Below are 23291 nucleotides of genomic sequence, written 5' to 3'. Positions count from 1 at the left end.
TTTAATCGCCAGCTGAAGGCCTTGGCAGAATTGTAACAATGAATGACAAAGCAAGCGAGATTGTGAGGACCAAGCAGGCTCTCCTGTCGCATTAAGGGTAAGCGAAAATGGTGGGTCGCAAAGTTTGGACGGCGTGTGGCGAAGGTCAATCGACTGGGTCCTGAAGGATGGTCAGTTGGTAAAAGTAGGTCCCGGCAAAACAATTTGAAAAACATGGGCGGGATTCTCAGACCCTCTGCCGGGTCGTAGAATCGCCGGGGGCTGGCGTGAATCCCCATCCCCGCCGATTCTCCAGCCCGCGATGGGCCGAAGTCCCACTGTTGGAATGCCTGTCCCACCAGCGTGGATTAAACCATCATTTGAACGGCGGGACAAGGCGGCGCGGGCGGGTTCCGGGGTCCTCGGGGGGGCGCGAGGCGATCTGGCCCCGGGGGGGTGCCCCCATTGTGGCCTGGCCCGCGATCGGGGCCCACCGATCCGTGGGCAGGCCTGTGCCGTGGGGGCACTCTTTTTGTTCCACCTTCGCTATGGTCTTCACTATGGCGGAGGTGGAAGAGACCCCCTCCCCTGCGCATCCGCGGGGATGACATCAGCAGCCGCTGACGCTCCCGCGCATGCGCGGACACGCGTCGCCCGGCGAAGACCTTTCGGCCCCGGCTGACGTGGCACCAAAGGCCTTTCCCGCCAGCCGGTGGAGCGGAAACAACTCCGCCGCGGGCCTAGCCCCTCAAGTTGAGGGCTTGGCCCCTAAAGGTGCGGAGACTTCCGCACCTTTGAGGCGGCCCGACGCCAGAGTGGTTCCCGCCACTCCATCATCCCGGGACCCCCCGCTCCGTTGGGTAGGGGAGAATCCTGCCCACTGTTTTAGATGGTCATGAATTTTTAAGGCAGACTTAGATAGGGACTTGATGAACGAGTGAGTCAAAGGTCATCGAGGGCAGGCAGAACGTGGGGGTTGCAATCGTATCAGCCATGGTCTGATTGGATGGCAGAGCTGGCTCGAGGGGCCATATGGCTATTCCTACTCTTAATTCACATGGCTGCATGTTCATTTGGGAATTCGCTGAACACATCTGGAGACTTGTCGGAAACACACCGTTAAGGTGTCGGGGAGAACGCACAAATCTCCAAACGCCTCATCTAGCTGACCCTTCAAGCACCACCTGCCCGTATGTAGCAGTGTCTGCCGGTTGTGCACTGGACTGATCAGCCATCTCAGAACCCATCGAATGAGAGTGGCAGAAAATAATTGCCTAAGAAGAAGAAGAATATTTAACTAAATACAACACCAAGGAGACCTAGTGAAATTCAAGCCAATGGGTTCGGAGGAAAGATCTTTAGTGGCTATGGGAATACGTGTCACATCGGAAGATGGTTGTGGTTATTGGAAGCCCATCATCTCAGTCCCTGAATATTGCTGCAGGAGTCTCTCCTGGTGGTGTCCTAGTAGGCTTAACTGTTACCAATAGAGAGCATAACCACCTCATTTTGACATTCAAAGGCATTGCTATTGCTGAGATATTGCTAAATATCATGGGATTATTGCTGGTCACAAACTGAACTGGAGTACTCAAGTAAATGTTGTAGCAACCAGAGCAGGTGAGAAGCCAGATAATTTGAAGCACTTTTATTATGATCACAGACCAAACCTCAACAGTGCACAGGAGCCCCAATATTTTATTTTATTTTAATTTTGTAAGACTGAGGAAAGGATATCTCGCGACAGGAGTGATTTAAGAGTCCTGCTCGGTGGGTGATCGACAGAATCACCCAGAGCTATGGGGGGGGGGGGGGGGGGGGGGGGTGCACAGACGTATCGGCGCAAAGTCCGCCGATCGGCGCAAAAAACGGCGCAAATCCGACCTGCGTCACGCCGCCAAAAACGTCGCGAAGTCTCCGGCCCGAAATGGGCTAGCAGCGATGTGACGGGATCCGCGCTTGCTCACGTGGTTCACGCCGTGCAGCGTCATACACGCCGCACGGCGTGACGGCTCATAAGGACGCGCTGCTCCCCCCCACCCAACCGGAACACCCGACCGGATGGCCGGCCGCCGCTCAGCCCCGAGGTTCCAGTCACGGGATGTGGAGGCGCTCCTGGACGCAGTGGAGCAGAGGAGGGAGGCCCTGTATCCTGGGCACGGCCGCAGAGTTGCCCCACGCCACAGCCGGCGTCTGTGGAGGGAGGTGGCAGAGGCCGTCACCGCTGTGGCCCTGACACCACGGACAGGCACCCAGTGCCACAAGAAGGTGAACGACCTCGTCAGAGCAGACAGGGTGAGCCTCCCCACCCCCCTGCTCGATATCCATATCCCCCACTCCCCCCCTCCCCATATCCCCCCTCCCCCATATCCCCCCTCCCCCATATTCCCCCCTCCCCCATATTTCCCCCTCCCCCATATCCCCCCTCCCCCATATCCCCCTCCCCCATATCCTCCCCTCCCCATATCCCCCATATCCCCAAGTGAATCCAGCCCTAACCTTAACCTCTGCAATACACGCGCAACCGATGGCGTGCATTCATATACCTGCCTAACACTGTTGCCTTTTACCCCTGCCACCACCCCCCACAGGAGAAGTGCGCACACAACAATAGGGAGCATGTGAGGACTGGAGGAGGCCGCGCTGATGAGAGGCCACTGACCGAACACGAGGAAAGGGCCCTGGAACTGGCTGGCGGACCTGAGGACCGGGAGGTTGCTGATGCAGAGGTCAGGGGCGTACTAGCAAGTGAGCCACCGACAGCCCGTCCCCATATCCCCCCTCCCCTATATCCCCCTCCCCCATATCACCTGATCACTGCCTGCGTGTCTAGCCATGCATGCTTCATTGTGTATCGCGGGAGCAAACGTCGAGGCACCCATCCCCGCAGATGCAGACCGCCCGCAGGATACCCCTCGGAGGCTACGGGAGACGGAGAGACCCGGACCCTCCGGCATGCGACGCCCGCAGGATGCCCCTCGCACACCACGGGAGACTGAGAGACCCAGACCCTCTGGCATGCGACGCCCGCAGGATGCCCCTCGCACACCACGGGAGACGGAGAGACCCGTACCCTCCGGCATGCGACGCCCGCAGGATGCCCCTCGCACACCACGGGAGACGGAGAGGCCCGGACTCTCTGGCATGCGGCGCCCGCAGGATGCCCCTCGCACACCACAGGAGACGGAGAGACCCGGACCCTCCGGAATGCGACGCCCGCAGGATGTCCCTTGGAGACCACGGGAGACGGAGAGACTTGGAGCAACAGGGAGACGACGCCCCCGTCTCGTGCGGGTGCGACGACGCAGGCGTGTGCCATCCAGCGACGAGAGGGGCAGCCACAGGCCTCCGTCACAGCCGAGCCAGGACACCACTACCCAGGACACCACTACCCAGGACACCACTACCCAGGACACCCCTACCCGGGACAGCACTACCCAGGAAGACGAAATACCGGACAGTGACTCAGAGTGGATGGGTGGAGACGAACCCCCACCCCAAAGTGCCATGGAGTCAGAGGGGGACGAAGAGCACGACACAACGCCACTGCTGTCACCAACACCCTCCACCATCGCAGAGACGCTCACCTCGGTTGGGCACTTTAGTGATGAGGCGTCTGGTACACTCACTGGTGCGCACAACACAGCCGTCCCGGTACAGCAGGTGGAGGTAGGAGCAGCAGAGGGGCCGGGCGGTCGGAGGGCAGCCCAGCCCAAGCGAACATCTGCCGCCCAGATGGATCCCGGGTTCCTGGAGTTACCACACCCACCCATAGATCCGATGCAACCACCGAACCGGAGACGAGTGAAGAGGGTGATGGCCGGCTTGCGGCGGCTGCAGTCGCAGGTGGAGGAGTCCACCCGCGTCCAGGAGCTGGGAGTGGTGCCGGTCATACGTGCCACCCAGGCCAACACCGCACGGGTGGCGTCTGCGGTGGAGGCAATGGGTGCGACGGTGTCAGACATGGGGAACGGTTTGCGAGGCCTGGGGCTTTCCGTGCAGGCGCCGTCTGTGGCCCAGGACATGGCTGCCCTCTCACAGGAGGCCATGAGCCAGTGCCAGCGCCAGATGGCAGAGGCGCTCAACACCATGGCCCAGTCTCAGCAGGCCATGGCCCAGTCTCAGCAGGCCATGGCCCAGTCTCAGCAGGCCATGGCCCAGTCTCAGCAGGCCATAGCCCAGTCTCAGCAGGCCATAGCCCAGTCTCTGCAGGCCATCGCTGAGGGCATCGGCGATTTTAATTTTTCCTTGGTTGTTTTTGCACTGTTTTGCGCGGTTGTGCAACTTATAACTTAACCTACGAACTGAAACGTGCAGCATTAAATGAGAAAATCAATAAAAACGTTTTTAAAAAAAAGAGTAGATGAAATTAGCTCTCTGACATTGAGGGGATATTTTATTTTGATAAACCTATCTGGAATAAATTGTTAATTCAGTGCAATCAAAACATTTTTGCAAATTGTGCTCAATGAAGGTATCATCAATTGCTTTTTTCTCACTTTAGACACTATTTAAACACAGTCAGATTACATTGTTTCGCAATTTATTAAAAAATATATATTTTTATTGTAAGTTTTTCCATTATAAACACAGTAATATAAAACAGTTAATTCAAATTACTGTACAAAAAGGACACAATAAACAATCAAGAACCCCAATTAATTTAACCCCCAATATTCAGCTATTTACTTTAACAAAATTACGAATAATTGTTGGATTGGTTTGAGGAGGGCTGGGAGGGGGAAGACATTAAAATTTATATTCAGAAACACTGCATTGTGTGTCTTGAGATGCAATGATGCTGGACAGTTTCTAGTTACCTACAGGATGGTTAAAACAGTGGGCGAAATTCTCCCCAACGGCTGGATGTCCGCCGACTGGCGCCAAAGACGGCGCCAATCAGACGGGCATCTCACCGGCCCAAAGGTGCGGAATGCTCCGCATCTTTGGCGGCCTAGCCCCAACATTGAGGGGCTAGGCCGGCGCCGGAGGGATTTCCGTCCCGCCAGCTGGCGGAAATGGCGTTTGTTGCCCTGCCAGCTGGCGCGGAAATGCGGCGCATGCGCGGGAGCGTCAGCGGCCGCTGTCAGTTTCCCGCGCATGCGCAGTGGGGAGAGTCTCTTCCGCCTCCGCCATAGTGGAGGCCGTAGCGGAGGCGGAAGGGAAAGAGTGCCCCCACGGCACAGGCCCGCCCGCGGATCGGTGGGCCCCGATCGCGGGCCAGGCCACCGTGGGGGCACCCCCGGGGTCAGATCGCCCCGTTGCCCCCCCCCCCCCCCCCAGGACCCCGGAGCCCGCCCACGCCGCCTGGTCCCGCCGGTAAATACCAGGTTTGATTTACGTCGGCGGGACAGGCAATTCCTGGGCGGGACTTCGGCCCATCCGGGCCGGAGAATCCAGCGGGGGGTCCTGCCAACCGCCGTGGCCCGATTCCCGCCCCCGCCCAATCTCCGGTACCGGAGACTTCGGCGGGGGCGGGATTCACGGCGGCCAACGGCCATTCTCCGACCCGGCGGGGGGTCGGAGAATGACGCCCAGTATTTTAAACGTAACACTGTAATGACAAAATCCAATACAGAACAATATTTCAAAATGAGATCGATGCTCATCATCAGTGACTTACTCTTTGTATGTTTCCAGAATGCATTTGTCTAATAATAATCTTTATTAGTGTCACAAGTAGGCTTTTATTAACACTGCAATGAAGTTACTGTGAAAATCCCCTAGTCGCCACATTGCAGCACTGTGGGAGAATTTGGAATGTCCAATTCACCTAACAAGCATGGCTTTCAGGACTTATGGGAGGAAACCGGAGCACCCGGAGGAAAGCCACGCAGACATGTGGAGAACGTGCAGATTCCACACAGACAGTGACCCAAGCTTAGAATCAAACCCGGGTCCCTGGGGCTTTGAAGCAACAGTGCTAACCACTGTGTTGAGAGGTCTTGAATCACTTTGGGCCTGAATTTCAGGAGGGAGGGGTGGGTTGGGGGGGCAAGGCTTTGTACTGGACCTAATTCAGGCTCTTAAATGGCGAATTAACGGGGTAGTCGGAGTTGACGGGGCTGCCTCGTCGAATGGTGGGAAAGGAATACCTGGCCTCATAAATATTTAGGCTACGATGTTGGCGGCACATCACAAAACTAAAATCAGTCAGTCCAGAAATTTGTACGGCTTAACTACACCAGAGCACGCACAACATTAATACTACCCTGAACATGGTTCACCTCTATATCCACAAACTGCTCTCGGGTATTTACTAATCTAAGGATACACCATGGATTAACGGCAACTGGCACCTTGCACTAATTTACCTGCCTGGTCACCAACTGTTTCAATCACTCCTGACTGAATGGCAGTCTTTGCTTTCCAATTTTAATTTTAAAGAGATTCTGGCAATGTTAACAGTAATAATAATTAATAATAATCTTTTGTTATTGTCACAAGCAGGCTTACATTAACACTGCAATGAAGTTATTGTGAAAATACCCTGGTCGCCATACTCTGGCACCTGTTCGGGTACACAGAGGGAGATTTCAGAATGTCCAATTCATCTAACAAGCACGTCTTTCGGGACTACTGGAAGGAAACCGGAGCACCCGGAAGAAACCCACGCAAACACAGGGAGAACTTGCAGACGCCTCAAAGACGGTGGCCCAAGCCGGGAATCGAACATGGGACCCTGGTGCTGTGAAGCAACAGTGCTAACCACTGTGCTACCGTGCCGCCTAAATTAAAGTAAACATTTGCTTGTGAGGAATGTGGTGGCATAAATGATGGCAACAGAGTTGTGTAAAAGCAGCTACTTTGAAGTCCAGCAAAAGATCAGTAATCCAGAGGCTTAGATTAATGCTCTGGGAGCAGGGGTTCAAATCCCACCAAGGCGCTGAATGGAATTTGTAACCAATTAATTATTAAAAGCAAGTGTCAGTAAAGATGACCGTTAAAACATTACTGATTGTCGTAAGAGCACTTTGGTTCACTAATACCATTTAGGGAAGGAAATCTTCCATCATTACCTGGTCTGGCCTACAGGTCACTTCAGACCCTCAGCAACGGCCTTGCAAATTGCTACAGAAAAGTGGAGAAGGGCTGAAACGGGTGGACAGACTATGCCGCATTGACCTAGGCAGCGGAAATGACGCTGACAAACCCAGCCCTGCAGACCATGCAAAGTCTTCCTTATTAACATCTGGGGGCATGTCTCACAGACTAGTCAAGCAGCAGCGTGACATAGTCATACTCACAAAGTCATTCCTTACTATCCCCGAGTACTTCCTGTCCCACTGGCAGGACAGACTCAGCAGGGGTGGCGGCATAGTGGCAAACAATCAAGAGGAAATAGCCCTGGGAATCTGCAGCATTGACATTGAACCCCATGAAGTCTCCTGCTGATTATTAGCTACCACGCCCCCTCAGCCGTTGAGCACTTTAGTGAACAAACTTGGGGGAAGCAGTGAAGGTGGCAAGGGCACAGAATGTACCCTGGGCAGGAGACTTCAATGTTCATTACCAAGAGTGGCTCGATAGCATCACTGCTGACCAAGCTGGACGGGTCCTCAAGGAAGGACACTGCTGCTAGAGTGGGTCTGCGGCAGGTGGTGAGGAAACATACTTGACCTCATCCTCACTGGTCTACCTGTCGCAGATGCATCTGCCCTTGTCCTGTTTTCACATTGAGGATACTTTCAATCGTGTTATGTGGGACAGATTTCGAACAGATCCAGCAACTCAAAGCGCGTATTCATGAGGCGCTGTGGGCCATCAGAAGCAGCAGAATTGTTCTCAAGCACAATCTGCAAACCCATACCCAGCATAACCCCCACTCTACCATCACCATCAGGCTGGAAATCACTGCTGGTTCACTGAAATGTGCAGACTGGCATACCAGGAGCAGCTCCTGTGATCTGTCTGTTTACCGAGGAAACCGCAGCCGGGCGCTACTTAGCCCTGGTCTCCACAATTAGGGATCAAGCCTGCCGGCACATGTTGGGGGGGGGGGGTTCTCTAAGGTGATCAGGGGCACCAAGGTGGTCGAACTCTGGGCAGGTTGTTACCCTGGCATCCCGATGTCGCCTGAGCACCGTGGCACTGCTAGCCTGGTACCCTGTCAGTACTACCTGAGTGCCACCCTGGAACTGCCAGGGTTCCCAGGTGGCACTGCCAGCATAGCACAGGCATTGTCTTTATGCCAGGCTCGCAGTGCCAAGGTGCCTGAATGACATTTTGCCTGCACAGGCTATTGGACCCAGAGATGCTGTGCTCTTAAACGGTGGAAAGTGGGGCGGCATGTTGATCCCCTCATAGGTGAGTAGGGACGTGGGGGTGGGGGTCCGGAGACCACGGTGGGAGGTCACAAGATCAGGGTGCCTTCACTGGCGAACAGAGCTCATTAATGCAGGAAATGGGACTAAGTGCAGCCTCATCGAAGAGTTCCTCGCAAAGGCCCAGAAATGAAGCAGAGTCCTATTCGATAGCAGGGTCACTCTCGCCCGGAAACACCCGGCTAAACGTGCTGAACACGGGACTCTGTTTCATTCTGTTGAATCATTCCTGAGGTGTCAATCTGGTGAAGCTACAACACAGGATAACTTGTATGCCAAAGAACGGAAGCAACATGTGAAAGACAGAGCTGAGCGAACCCACAACCAATGGACGTGGGGTGGGATTCTCCGTCCTGTCACACCAGATTTCTGGTGCGGCACGCCGTCGGGTTTCTCCGTTTCACCGGTTGGCCAATGGGGTTTCCCATTGTGGGGCAGCACCATGCCGTCTCAAAACCCCCGGCTGCTGGCGCAACGGAGAATCCCGACGGCGGAAAATTCAGCCCAAGATCTAAGTTTTTCAGTCCCGTCAAATCCAGTCATGAATTGTGGTGAAAAATTAGAACAACTCACTGGAGGAGGAGGCCCAGCACATTGGTGCAAAGGACGTTGCTGAAGCATCTGCAGTCATCTTCAGCCAGAAATGCCGAGTGGGTGATCCATTGTGGTCTCCTCCTGAGGTCCCCAGCATCACAGATGCCAGTCTTCAGCCAAATTAATTCACTGCATGTGATTCCAAAAGATGGCGAAATGCACTGGATGCTGCAAAGGCTATGGGGCCTGACAACATTCCGGCAATAGTACTGACGTCTTTTGCTCCAGAGCTAGCCACACCACTAGTATAGCTACAACACTGGCATCTACCCAGCAATGTGGTAAATTATCCAGGTATGTCCTGTCCACCAAAGGCAGGACCAGTAATCCAGCGAGTCACGATAATGCCCTAGGGATCTGGGTTCAGATCCCACTATGGCAGATGTTGGAATTTGAATTCAATAAAAATCTGGATTTAAAAGTCGAATCATGATCATGAAATCATTGTTGATCTTTACAAAAACTCATCTGGTTCACTAATCCTTTAGGGATGGAAATCTGCCATCATTACCTGGCCTGGTCGACATGTGACTCCACATCTACAGCAATGTTGCAGACTCTTAAATGTCACCTGAAATGACCGAGCAAGCCACTCATTTCAAGGACAATTAGGGATGGGCAGCAAATGCTGACCTTGCCAGCAATGCGCATGTCCCGTGAAAGAATATAAAAAATACAACCTAGGAAAATACAGCCCCTTCAGTCTACACTTGATCATCAATCAGCTAGTGATGGAAGGTATTGTCAGGAGTCTTATCAAGTGGCACTTATTCAGAAATAACCTACACACTGATGGTCAGTTTGGGTTCTGCCAGGGCCTCTCAGCTCCTCATCTCATTCCGGATTTGGTCCAAACATGGACAAAAGAGCTGAACTGCACAGGTGAAAGTGACTGGCTTTGACCAAGCGTAGCATCAAGGAACCCCAAGCAAAACTGGAGTCAATGGGAATCAGGGGGAAAACCCACCTTAGGGTTCCTTAGGGTAGTGCCCTATGTCCAAACACCTGCCTAAGCAATGATCTTCTCTCCACCAGAGGTGGGGATGTTCGCTTATGATTGCAGAATGTTCAGAACCATTCACGATTCCCCAGATACTGAAGCAGTTCATGTCCATATGCAACAAGACCTGGACAACATTCAGGCTTGGGCTGATAAGTGGCAAGTAACATTCATGCCACATAAGTGCCAAGCCGTGGCTATCTTCAATAAGACAGAATCTACCCATCTGCCCTTGACGTTCAATGGCATTGCAAACGCTGAATCCCCTCTATCAACATAGAATCATAGAAGTTTACAGCATGGAAACAGGCCCTTCGGCCCAACCAGTCCATGCCGCCCAGTTTTTAACCATTAAGCTAGTCCCAGTTGCCCGCACTTGGCCCATAAGCCTCTATACCCATCTTACCCATGTAACTATCTAAATGCTTTTTAAAAGACACAATTGTACCTGCCTCTACTACTACCTCTGGCAGCACATTCCAGACATTCACTACCCTCTGAGTGAAGAAACTGCCCCTCTGGGCCCTTCTGAATCTCTCCCCTCTCACCTTAAACCTATGCCCTCTAGTTTTAGACTCCCCTACCTTTGGGAAAAGATGTTTACTATCTACCTTATCTATGCCCCTCATTATTTTATAGACCTCTATAAGATCACCCCTAAGCCTCCTACGCTCCAGGGAAAAAAGTCCCAGTCTATCCAGCCTCTCCTTATAACTCAAACCATCAAGTCACGGCAACATCCTAGTAAATCTTTTCTGCACTCTTTCTAGTTTAATAATATCCTTTCTATAATACGGTGACCAGAACTGCACACAGTATTCCAAGTGTGGCCGTACCAATGTCTTGTACAACTTCAACAAGACGTCCCAACTCCTGTATTCAATGTTCTGACCAATGAAACCAAGCATGCCGAATGCCTTCTTCACCACCCTGTCCACCTGCGACTCCACCTTCAAGGAGCTATGAACCTGTACTCCTAGATCTCTTTGTTCTATAACTCTCCCCAACGCCATACCATTAACTGAATAGGTCCTGGCCTGATTCGATCTGCCAAAATGCATCACCTCACATTTATCTAAATTAAACTCCATCTGCCATTCGTCGGCCCACTGGCCTAATTGATCAAGATCCCGTTGCAATCCTAGATAACCTTCTTCACTATCCACTGTGCCTCCAATCTTGGTGTAATCTGCAAACTTACTAACCATGCCTCCTAAATTCTCATCCAAATCGTTAATATAAATCACAAATAACAGTGGACCCAGCACCGATCCCTGAGGCACACCACTGGTCACAGGCCTCCAGTTTGAAAAACAACCCTCTACAACCACCCTCTGTCTTCTGTCGTCCAGCCAATTTTGAATCCAATTGGCAACCTCACCCTGGATCCCGTGAGCTTGAACCTTCTGCAACAACCTACCATGCGGTACCTTGTCAAAGGCTTTGCTAAAGTCCATGTAGACAACGTCTACTGCACTGCCCTCATCTACCTTCTTGGTCACCCCCTCAAAAAACTCAATCAAATTTGTGAGACATGATTTTCCACGCACAAAGCCATGCTGACATCCCCGAATCAGTCCTTGCTTCTCTAAATGCTTGTAGATCCTGTCTCTCAGAATACCTTCCAGCAACTTACCTACTACAGACGTTAGGCTCACCGGTCTGTAGTTCCCAGGCTTTTCCCTGCTGCCCTTCTTAAACAAGGGCACAACATTCGCTACTCTCCAATCTTCAGGCACCTCACCTGTGGCTGCCGATGATTCAAATATCTCTGTTAGGGGACCCGCAATTTCCTCCCTAGCCTCCCACAACATCCTGGGATATATTTCATCAGGTCCCGGGGATTTATCTACCTTGATGCGCTTTAAGACTTCCAGCACCTCCTCCTCTGTAATATGCACACTTCTCAAGACATCACTATTTATTTCCCTTAGTTTCCTAACATCCATGCCTTTCTCCACCGTGAATACCGATGAGAAATATTCATTCAGGATCTCACCCAACTCTTGTGGCTCTGCACATAGATGTCCTTGTTGATCCTTAATAGGCCCTACTCTGTCCCTAGTTACTCTTTTTCCCTTTATGTATCTGTAGAAGCTCTTTGGATTCCCCTTTGCATTATTTGCCAAAGCAATTTCATGTCCCCTTTTTGCCCTCCTGATTTCCCTCTTAACTCTATTTCGTCAATCTCTATACTCTTTAAGGGATCCACTTGATCCCAGTTGTTTATGTACGTCATATGCCTCCTTCTTCTTTTTGACCAGAGTCTCAATATCTCGAGTCATCCAGGGTTCCCTACTTCTCCCAGCCTTGCCCTTCACTCTAAAGGGAATGTGCTTACCCTGAACCCTGGTTAACACATTTTTAAAAGCCTCCCATTTACCAGCCGTCCCTTTGCCTGCCAACAGTCTCCCCCAATCTACCTCTGAAAGTTCCTGTCTGATACCATCAAAATTGGCCTTGCCCCAATTAAGAATTTTAACTCTTGGGCCAGACCTATCATTCTCCATAGCTATCTTAAAACTAATGGAGTTATGGTCACTTGTCCCAAAGTGATCCCTCAGTAACATTTCTGTCACTTGCCCTTCCTTATTTCCCAAGACGAGCTCAAGTTTTGCCCCCTCTCTAGTCGGCCCATCCACATACTGAATGAGAAATTCCTCCTGAATACACTCAACAAATTTCCCTCCATCCTGAGGATTACCTTGGACCAGAAACTGAATTAGACCAACCACATAAATACTGTAATAAAAACAGAAGGTGGACAAACTCAGCAGGTCTGGCAACACCCCATTGGAGAGAGAAACTAAATTAGCATTTTGAGTCTATATAACTCTTCAGCAGAACTGAAAAGGAATAGATATATAAATACTGTGACAACAAGAACAGGTCAGAGGCTGGGAATCTGCTGCAAGCAACTCACCTCCTGACTCGCCAAAGCACAAGTCAGGAGTGTGACAGAATATTCTCCACTTGCCTGGATAAGTGCAGCTTCAACAACATCCTTCAACACCTTTCAGGACAAAGCAGTCTGTAGGATTGGCATCCCTCCAGCACATTAAACATCCACTCCCTCCACTACCAGGCACAGTGGCACCAGTATGACCGATCTCCAAGATGCATAGCAGCTTCATCAAGGCTCCTTCGACAGCACATTTTAAACCCATGACCTCCACCACCTCAAAGGACTCGGGCAGCAGATACCTGGGAACACCACCCCCTCCAAGTTCCCTCCAAGCCACACTCCATCATCACTTGGAACTATATCACAATTCCTAAGTCCAGACCCGGGTCACTGTCTGTGTGGAGTTTGCACATTCTCCCCGTGTCTGCAAAGGTTTCACCCCCACAGCCCAAAGATGTGTGAGTTAGCTGGATTGGCCACGCTAAATCACCCCTTAATTGGAAAAAAATAATTGGGTACTCTAAATTTATTTTGAAAAACCAGCTGGGTCAAAATCCTCCCTAACAGCACTGTGGGTGTACCTACATGCAGCAGTTCAAGAAGGCAGCTCAACACCGTCTTTACAAGAGCAATTAGGAATGGGGAATAAATGCTGATCTGCTCAGGGACACCCACATCCAGTGAAAGAATAAAGAAAAATAATTTCACAAACTGAAAATAACTTTCTCACTTCAAGGTAATCCCACATACTAGGGGGCGCTGTGCGACAAAGAACATATATTATATTAAATCACAGCAGGCTTTTTAACCAGGATCACTTCCTATAGGTTTCCTGTGAAGAAAGTAGCTTCCTTAAGGAAATGAAAGAATGATTACTTAGCCATGTATTCATATTTCTGTGGCAAGAATATTGATCATTGGGTAAAAATGTCAGCTGATGGATGAATTGTGTTTCGTAGTATGCACAACATGAAGCAATTAACCCCCTCCCTTAGAGCTCTGTTTTCTGATTGCTTGGCACAGCAGCAGTACAGGATGGTGAGGGTTAGAGGTTAAAACTGTGAAAATAAATAGTCTGGCCCCATTTTCCCTGCACATTTGGGCACTGGGGGGGCTGCCTGATTGCCAAAAGTGATTTTACCTCTGACTAAGAGGCAAAGTGGTTATTATTGTCCGCTTTAATGTCTGGTTAAAATAACCCTCTTCTTTCCTCAATGCATATTATATTGCAGAGCATTGGATGGTTTGTGGAGAGAGAAGGCAGTCACAGAAAGATCAAAATAAACGAAAACAACCAGCTACTAACGGTGGGATACTGTATAAACAAGTAACCACCAAGACAACAGGGATGGACCTACCTGCACACAGGTTGTTACATTTAAGTTTCACCCACAACAGAAAAAAGGTTACGCACATATTTTCAGTGAATTGTGAAAATGAGGGGGCAATCTATTTTGCAAAGAAAAGGGGGCGCGATTCTCCACTCCCGCGCCGGTTGGGAGAATCGCCTGGGCCGCCAAAATTTCCTGGGACTCCGGTCCGTCGCCCTCCCGCGATTCTCCCAAGCGGCGGGAACGGCCCGGTCGGGTTTCGCGGGCCGGAGAATCGCCGGAGACACCCAAAGTGGCGATTCTCCGGCACCCCCGCTAATCTCAGGCCCGGATGGGCCGAGCGGCCAGGCCAAAACGGCGGGTTCCCCCCCGGCGCCGTCCACACCTGGTCGCTGCCGTCATGAACGGTGCGTGAACGCTGGGGGGGGGGGTGGCCTGCGGGGGGGCGAGGGGTACCTCAAATGTGGGGTGGCCCGCGATCGGTGCCCACCGATCGTCGGGCCGTCATCTCTGAAGGAGGACCTCCTTCCTTCCGCAGCCCCGCAAGATCCGTCAGACATCTTCTTGCGGGGCGGACTTAGAGAGGACGGCAACCATGCATGCGCGGGTTGGCGCCGGCCAACCCGCGCATACGTGGATGACGCCCGTTATGCGGCGCCGGCCGCGTCATCTATGCGGCGCCGCCTTTACGCGGGCGACAAGGCCTGGCGCATGTAGAAGACGCGGCCCCGTTCCTGGCCCATTGTCAGGGCCTGAATTGGTCGGGATCGGGGCCGTTTCGCGCCATCATGAACCTCGACGGCGTTCACGACGGCGCGGCCACTTCAGCGCGGGAGTGGAGAATCCCGCCCAGGGTCTGGATTCTCCGATTTATACGCTATGTCTGGAGGGAGTGTCTGGTTTTACGACAAAAACGTTGGCGCCGTCCCCGCACCGATGCTCTGACCGGTGAGGGACTAGCAGCCACGCCAAGTAAAACACACGGTCTTCCAGATATAAACGCATGGAGAATTGCCAGTTCCGTAGCCGTGCATGCACATGGCCTGCAGCGGTCACGCCGTGCAACGTGGCGCCTGCCGCGCACGGACCCGACCTGCCAGATAGTGCCCCCTTGGACACCCCCTCGCCACCCACACCAGTCCCCCCCAGCCTTCGCCAAAGCCCCGCCCACCTCCCCCAGCCAGCAGCATGACTCTCCCCCTCCCCCCCTCCCCCGACTGTGGTGGCGCTGGACACAGTCCGCAGCCGCCACGCCGGGTTCACAAAAACTGACAGCACGTTACCCCACACCATCGGGAACTCGGCCATGGGGGGCGAGGCATCAGGGGAGGGCCTTCAGGTAACGTCCTGAGGCCATCCCAACAGCATGCGTCGTACTCATCGATGTTGCCGTTTTGAAGGGGCCGGAGCATCTGAAAACAGGCGCCACCCCCGATTCGGTCGTAAACAGGGATTCTCGGCCCAATCGCCGATTACGATATCGGCTTCGAGCAATGGAGAATCCCGCCCAGTGATCCTGCGCATATTTACTATCATGGACAAGGCGAGTATAGCCATAATCGAGGCTATGCTGCATCTCTTCCTCATTATGCTCCAATTTGAGTGTTAACATGGCCCACAACTGTACAGGAAGTGAAAATGTCAGGATTGCTCTTGGACACAAGCTGGGTGACATTAAGCTGAACGTCTTCAAAATTTACAAAAGCAATCAAGAAAGAAAGACAGTGAGCGGGATTCTCCACTTCCCCCAGCCGCGTGTTTCTCTGCCGTGCGCCGTTCGCTGGTGTCAGGCTCTATCTTCCCGCCGCTTGTCAAAGGGATTTTCCATTGAAACCCCCCCTATGCCGCGGGGATGCGCTGCCAGTGGGAAAAGGGGATCCCAAAGGCCGGTGAATTCCGGCCAGGACCTTTTTTCTACTTTTATTCCTGCCGAATATGACACAAGTACATTTTTTCTCCAGAGCAGCAACATGAGTAGAATGTTGCTTAAGGTATATAATTATTGAAGGAAGTGTAATGAACATTATTGCACCAGCCCACTTTCAAATTTTTAATATTTGCAGCAAATAAGCACACGTGGCATGAATAAAGCATTTATCTTTGTTATTATTTCAGATCAAATCACATATGTGAGCTAAATTCTGGGGAATTTTCTAAAAACATTCCTGTGTGACCACTATAGCAACAGAAGCAAAGCATACATAGAGGTTTCCCGCAGCTGCCAAAACCATCAATTACGTTTGCCACTTCCTTTGAAAATACTTGGCAATTACTCCCAGAAACATTGAAGAAGACCAAATAGTAAAGCAGATTGGTTCTGTCAAACCAGGCTTAATCATCTTCTTAAAAGCAAATTCACACACTTCAGTATTGGGTTCAGTCACAGACATATGGTTATTAATGCAAAGTTGGGTCAACTTGAACTAAGTAAAGAGAAATGTTTTTAAGATGCTGCACTCGTATTTGAGCCAAAAGCTCTGTTCCATTAAAAAAATATTAAAGTTGATGCCTTGCCAGCACAAAATATCTTTACCGTTAGCAATAAAACATGTTATTTATCCAAGGTCAGCATGTTGGAATAGCATGTTCCAATACAATGCACCATGACATCTTAGCACAATTCCCTGCAGAACAAGTTTCTGATCTCAACTGTGAGGAGTTACTGAATGGTGCCTGAATATTTCTCCACACAATCAGAACACCCATGCTGTTCTAATCTACCTTCCGCTGGCTGACTACAAAGTGGGATTGGCGGTACATTTGACAGCTTATCCTCTACGGCAATCTTAACTGGCACAAAGTTTCTCCGTGAAGGAACTGCCCGCGAAGATAGCAAAAAACGTAAGAAATGCTTATTCATACACAAATTTCCGCTGAGCAGAAGAGGGCGTGTTTTGTCAACTGGAATTTGACCTCCAGTTAAGTTTTCCACTGAGTGCACATCACTTTAAGTATTAAATGTAGTTTTGCAAGACTTTTCATGTCTTCCCCAACAGATTTACAATTCCAGTGCATGCACACGACAAATTTTAGCATCAGTGCGAAGGAGGTTGAACTCACGGGAGGGCAAATTGGGTGTGAAGGTTTGAACTGATTCTAAAGCTAAGCGGAGTGAGATTCCCTCCTCTGCTGAGTCTCCCAATTGTTTGAGTGTCAGGTCAGGCGCTGATTCCAGAATCAGGCTTCACTTGCATTATAACTGCAGACCTGTCGCAGCCCCAAACCCCTTTACATTGAAACCACAGTTTTTGTATGTGTGCAATCTCAAGCGCACCATCTAGATTTAACATTTGTGTTCCAAGGAGCAAGTCAAAGCGGTGCGCGGCACCATTAAAAAAAAAGGTTACATTTGCTAGCCATTTACTTTATAATTTTCTGAAGCTAGTTTTATAAATTATAATATAAACACAAACTGTTTAACACAATCAACTTCAAGTCTGTAATTCCCTCACATGTATCCACTGTTTCAAAATAAAAAAATTTCAATTGCTGACGGATCAGTTCCAGAATCTGTAATTCTAAACCAAACTAGCAAATATGCACTGGGTGCTGTGTAAAAGCTCCTTGCAAAAAAAAAAAACCCCCACATGAATGATGGGTGGGAGGGGACTGCGACCGGCGCTCTTCAACAGGATTTTCATTAATTCTTAAAATAACAAAGAAACTGAAGCCTTTGTTAATGCACAATTAAGGCAAAATCCCTAAAATCCACAGAGCACAGACATGCTGCCCTGGCAACAGATTTCAGGACCTCGTAAACTTACTGCATCTCTGTAAAACCAATACATCCACAATTAATTGTGACTAATGCAGGACTGGAATTATTTTGGAAAATTCAAACATGCATCTTACTGGTTGGCCAAAATGGAGGTTACATGCTTTTGTTGACGTTAATTAGATTCATATATGTTATCACTCATGCGTGTCGATACACCTCACATGAGTAACAAAAGCATTGTGACAAACCCCTACTGCTCCCACCCCAAAGCAACAAAAATATCCCACAAACCTGAAGTCAGATAGCCCCGTGATGCAGAAGAAATAAAAGCTGGTGGAAAATGCTTGTGCAAGCGATAGTCCTTCTCGCTGCGGGACCTAATGCGGTCTGAGGCCCGGTCTGAAAAATCCGAGCTAGGCCAGGCACGCCGTAAGGTTGTACTCCGTGTTTTCTTCATTTGGAGACTACATGCGGGTCTAATCCTTCAGCAATGCGAATTGGGCTCCATATCTCTTGCTGTGCTCTATTCGATTAGAAATAAGCCAACGTACTGGAAGAATTAGCAAACATTCTGGCACTGCCTCCTCCACACAGCGAACTGCAGGCTCGCTCCTATGCCTTGACTGATCCAATTTTACACACATCCCACAATGCATTACACTTCATTTAAAATCACCACTGCTTATAGTTTCCAGCTTCATATAAGAAAAAAAAAAGGGCTCATAATGTGGCTTCTCAGCCACAGAACAGGCAGCGATTTGCAGCGTGAAAGCCCTGGGTTCCCAGACAATAGCTCAATTCAGCTGAGCAGTACTTGGCTAACTGTGAGCCAGGACACAAAAGGCCCAAACAAATTAGAAACCCAGCCTTGGGTTTTGACCCAAACAGTACACCCAGGAACTGAAGGATGCAACGTCAATCCCTGCTGTCACAAGATTAGAATAATGCTTTGATGACAGCGAAAGTGGTTCGCTACAGACAACAAAATCCAATCAGTGATAAAGGATGATCAAAATGCATAAATCAGAAACCAATCTTCAATTCAAAAAGCCTTGCAGCTGCTTTCACACAGGGCGAACGTGCGCGTGTGTCTGTCCGCAGCTGAGGATCACAGCTCCTGCAGGTATCTGTGAAGCAATCTATTCCCGAGAGATGTGCAACTAATGAAGACCCGACGTCATGGCTGTATTTTCTTTCACTCTCCTCGCAAAATTTCTCAGAGGCTGGCTTCCACTTCGGCACGGACGAGAGAGGCTGGACTGCAAGTGGTTCCAAATGTTTAGCTTTCGATTTTGTTAAGACGTAGCGTCAGGTCTGCTCTGGTGCTCTGACTGCCTACTGATGAATGGCTCCCTGCTTCTGAATACAGTGAACAGCTATTGAACGGCAGGAAACAAGTCAGCCACCCAGTCCCATGCTAATCAAGGAGCTGTCTTATGTCAGACGCACTGATTCCGTCAAGCTTCACAGTTTTAATGTACAACCCTCGGGCCCGCTGCTAACCTGGCCAGCATCCAAGAGCTATAATCAGAATTAGAGTATTTACACATAAAAACTGGATATCTTAGGGTGGCCCAAAGTGCATCGTAAACAGAGCCGTAAGTTGCCTTTTGATGCTAAAGTACTGCTGCTGGTAGTCTGCCTTTCTAATCAGCATTTTTTTAAAAAAGTCTGTCAAGATGTGGAAGGCAGGTCAGATCATGTAACAGCTGTAATAGACTCCTGACACTGGAAAGTAATTAAATTCATCTGTAATAGCAGTGGAAAGAGAAACAATAACAAAAAGCCGGCTGTTAACAACCGACACAACTATCCCAAATTTGCAATATCCAAAAGCTCTCGGCTTTCGATTCTGCTGCTTTCCGACAAACTTTCAGTGCAAGCGGGGTTGGGGGGGGGGGGGGGGGGAGTAAAAGCTGCAGGAGATGCAATTCTATACTTTGCTCTGCACTATATAGCACATCTCTTGTGAAAAATTAATCAATCATGGTCGGCCCACCTACATGATACAAAAAATAGCGTGGCACGTTGATTATAATTAAATATTTTCCGGCAAATTTATAAGACACAGAAAAATCAATCAAACAATGAGTAGGCAGGAGGAACCTGACTGGAAACAGCCATGGCTCCCATCCACAGGAGAGCAAAATAGGCAACGGTAAAGTGAACAGATCTCAAATTTGTTAAATGCATTTTATTATTTTGTTGAGAAAGAGGAGGAAATGGGTTGGCAGAGGTGTGTGTGGGGAAGGGGGGTGGACAGGGGATGACTGAACTTTTCTGTTGAAATTTACTCCAATGAGCATGATGGGGAATTCGTAAAGGGGTGGGTGGCGAGTGACTGACAACTTTCTATCAGTTCGAGAGGCTGCCATACAGTTACATTGTAAATATTAGATATAGGACATTACAGTGCAGTACAGGCCCTTCGACCCTCGATGTTGCGCCGACCTGTGAAACCAACCTAAAGCCCATCAAAAGCCTTGCTGAATAGACAACATCAACTGCACTGCCCTCATCCACACACTGTAATGACACCCTGGGCCAGTGTTGGGCAGAATTCTCCGTTTGGGAGGCAATGGGTGGGATTCTCCATCCTGGGACGCCCGGAATATGTTCCCTAATGGGACGGAGAATTGGACATTGGGGGAAAATTGGGATCAACGGCGGCCGCCGACCCGAACACGATGCTCCGACCCCCAGCTCGTGGCATGAACGAGGTCCACACTGCGCGCCGGAGAGGGGGGGGGGGGGGGGGGGGTGGTGGATGTAAATAAATGCAAATGAGTCTTAATGATCCATGGTGCCCTGCTCCGGCCACCCACGATTCTCCGGTCCCCTTGGCTGCAAATCATGTGGGCATGGATCACTTGTGGTGTCCATCAGCATGGCCCTCACATGATGGACCACGCAGGGCGCAAAGGCCGACCACGAGCTCTACTATGCCAGGGCCATGCTGGTAGAGACCATCCGAGGGCCGCCACCCCCCCTCAGTAATGCACTGCCTGCCCACGCCACCTCTACCAGCAGCAGGGTAGCATTGTGGATAGCACAATTGCTTCACAGCTCCAGGGTTCCAGGTTCGATTCTGGCTTGGGCCACTGTCTGTGCGGAGTCTGCACATCCACCCCGTGTGTGCGTGTGTTTCTTCCGGGTGCTCCGGTTTCCTCCCACATTCCAAAGATGTGCAGGTTAGGTGGATTGGCCATGATAAATTGCCCTTAGTGTCCAAAATTACCCTTAGTGTTGGGTGGGGTTACTGGGTTATGGGGATAGGGTGGAGGTGTTGACCTTGGGTAGGGTGCTCTTTCCAAGAGCCGGTGCAAACTCGATGGGCCGAATGGCCTCCTTCTGCACTGTAAATTCTATGATAATCTATGATTCTACCACCACTCCCCCCCCGCCCCCCTCCCCCCAGGGACCCCTGTAATATGGAGATCTCCCACAGGAACCTCTGTAATAGAGCGACTCCCCTCAGGGGCCCCTTCCTAAAGGAACCCCCTCCATGGATACCGCCCAAACACTGCATTCCCCCACCCACAGACCCCCAAACCACCTCCCCAGAAAAAGGACCCCTGTATGGAAGCTAAGGAGCAGTCCAGACAGGAGAAGTGGGGAGCATTATATCTGTAATACTTACTTTCCAGCTCCACGTGTTCATTCCTCAGGAGAGCAACTGTGTCTACATCTGGTTCCCACAGATCCATTAGCTGCAAACCATTTGTAGCTTTAAGCTTTCCAGTAGTGGTCTATGACAGACATCTTGAACAAACCACCTGCAGCTTTGATTCATTGATATCCCTTCACGCTCAGTGGCCCAAATGGTGAAACTCCAATGTTTGTAAACATTGACTACATCAAAGAGAGGAAAGTGCTGTGAAATCACACGCTTGAGTGATTCAAATGTATTCACATCTCTTTGATGTGGTCAATGTTTGTAAACATTGTGGTCAGAGCACTTATTGAACCATGAAAAAGATGAATGAAGCAAGGCCTACAGCCGTGTTTGTGGAAGTTGTCAATCACAGCCCACTAAGGCAAATGAATGAATGGACAAAGAACAAAACAGCACAGCACAATCCAAGCCTGTACCAGTTATGATACCAACCTTTGCCAAAACCCTCAGCACTTCCTTGTACCGTATCCCTCCATACCCATCCTCTCCATGTGTTTGTCAAGATGTCTTTTGAACGCCGTTAATGTATCTGCTTCCACAACCTCCCCTGGCAACGCATTCCAAGAACTCACCATCCACTGTGTAAAAAACCTGCCTCGCTCATCTCTTCTAAACTTTGCCCCACGGACTTTAAACCTATGCCCTCTTGGTGATTGACCCGTCCACCCTGAGAAAGAGTGTCTCCCGATCCACTCTATCCATGCCCTTATAATCTTGTAGACCTCTATCAGGTCACCCCTCAACCTCCGTCTTTCCAATGAAAACAGTCTGTTCAGCCTCTCCACATAGCTAACACCCACCCTCCCAACATCCTGGTAAACCGCCTCTGCACCCTCTCCATGGCCTCCACATCCTGCTGGTAGTGTGGCGACCAGAATTGTGCAGTCGTAGCAAGGTTCTATACCACTGTAGCATGACTTGCCAGTTTTTATACTCAATGCCCCGTCCAATGAAGGCAAGTATTCCGTATGCTTTCTTGAATGGTTTGCAGCTCAAGAATCTGAGGGGTTTAAACACGGTCACTGGTTTACTCTTTCCAGGGACTGACACGTGGTGCTTCCTCTGTCTGAGCCAGCAGCTGTATGCCCAGTGAGTGTTACAACAGTAATATTTTTCACTTGTCCCTGTCTGGACTGCTCTCGAGCTTACAGACATGGGTCTCTTTTGGTCCCCCTAGTCAGCGGGTCTCTGGGGGTGGTCTCCCTTTTCGAGGGTCCCTAAGGTTTCCCTTGATTTAGGGGGTCCCTGTTGGGGTCTCCCTATTTAGGAGGTCTTTGGGGGGTCTCCCTATTTAGGGAGTTTCTGGGGGGCATCTTCTTATTTAGGGGCATTCTTCGAGGGAGGCGTGGGGGGGTCTAGTAGGGGTGATGTGGTCAGGTGTGGCTTTATGGGCCGGGTGGCCTATCGAGTCTGAGCTGACCCTCTGAAAGAGCACCATACCAAGGCCCATACCTCCGCCCTATCCGCTGTGGCCCTACCTAACCTGCACATCTTTGGGCACTAAGGGGTAATTTAGCATGTCCAATCCACCTAAACTGTAAATCCTTGGACTGTGGGAGGAAACTGGAGCACCCAGAGGAAACCCACGCAGACACGGGGAGAACGTACAGACTCCACACAGTCACCCAAGGTGGAATTTGAACCCAGGGCTCTGGCGCTGTGAGGCAGGAGTGCTAACTGCTGTGTCGCTGTCACCCCCTTGGCCCACCATCAGGTCCACCACATCAGGGCCACGCTGATAAATACCAATAGAAATTCTCGGCT

General features: G+C 50.5%; 1 protein-coding gene across 4 annotated transcripts in view; it reads right to left on the bottom strand.

The window, feature by feature from the left end:
* The window catches only part of LOC140429185 (storkhead-box protein 2-like), a 484578-nt gene that overhangs the window by 197446 nt on the left and 263841 nt on the right, over positions 1-23291 (bottom strand). Inside the window, exon 1 of one of the 4 annotated variants that reach the window (XM_072515852.1) lies at positions 18143-19217. The exons of the other annotated variants lie outside the window; for them this stretch is intronic. Coding sequence (XP_072371953.1) covers positions 18143-18308 — 166 coding nt within the window. The 5' untranslated portion in view covers positions 18309-19217. Of the gene's footprint in view, positions 1-18142; positions 19218-23291 lie in introns of those variants that run through there. 4 annotated transcript variants of the gene reach the window in all.

The sequence above is a fragment of the Scyliorhinus torazame genome, chromosome 9 (genome assembly GCF_047496885.1).
Source record: "Scyliorhinus torazame isolate Kashiwa2021f chromosome 9, sScyTor2.1, whole genome shotgun sequence".
NCBI classification, from domain to species: Eukaryota; Metazoa; Chordata; class Chondrichthyes; order Carcharhiniformes; family Scyliorhinidae; genus Scyliorhinus; species Scyliorhinus torazame.
This window is presented reverse-complemented; position numbering and strand designations above follow the sequence as displayed.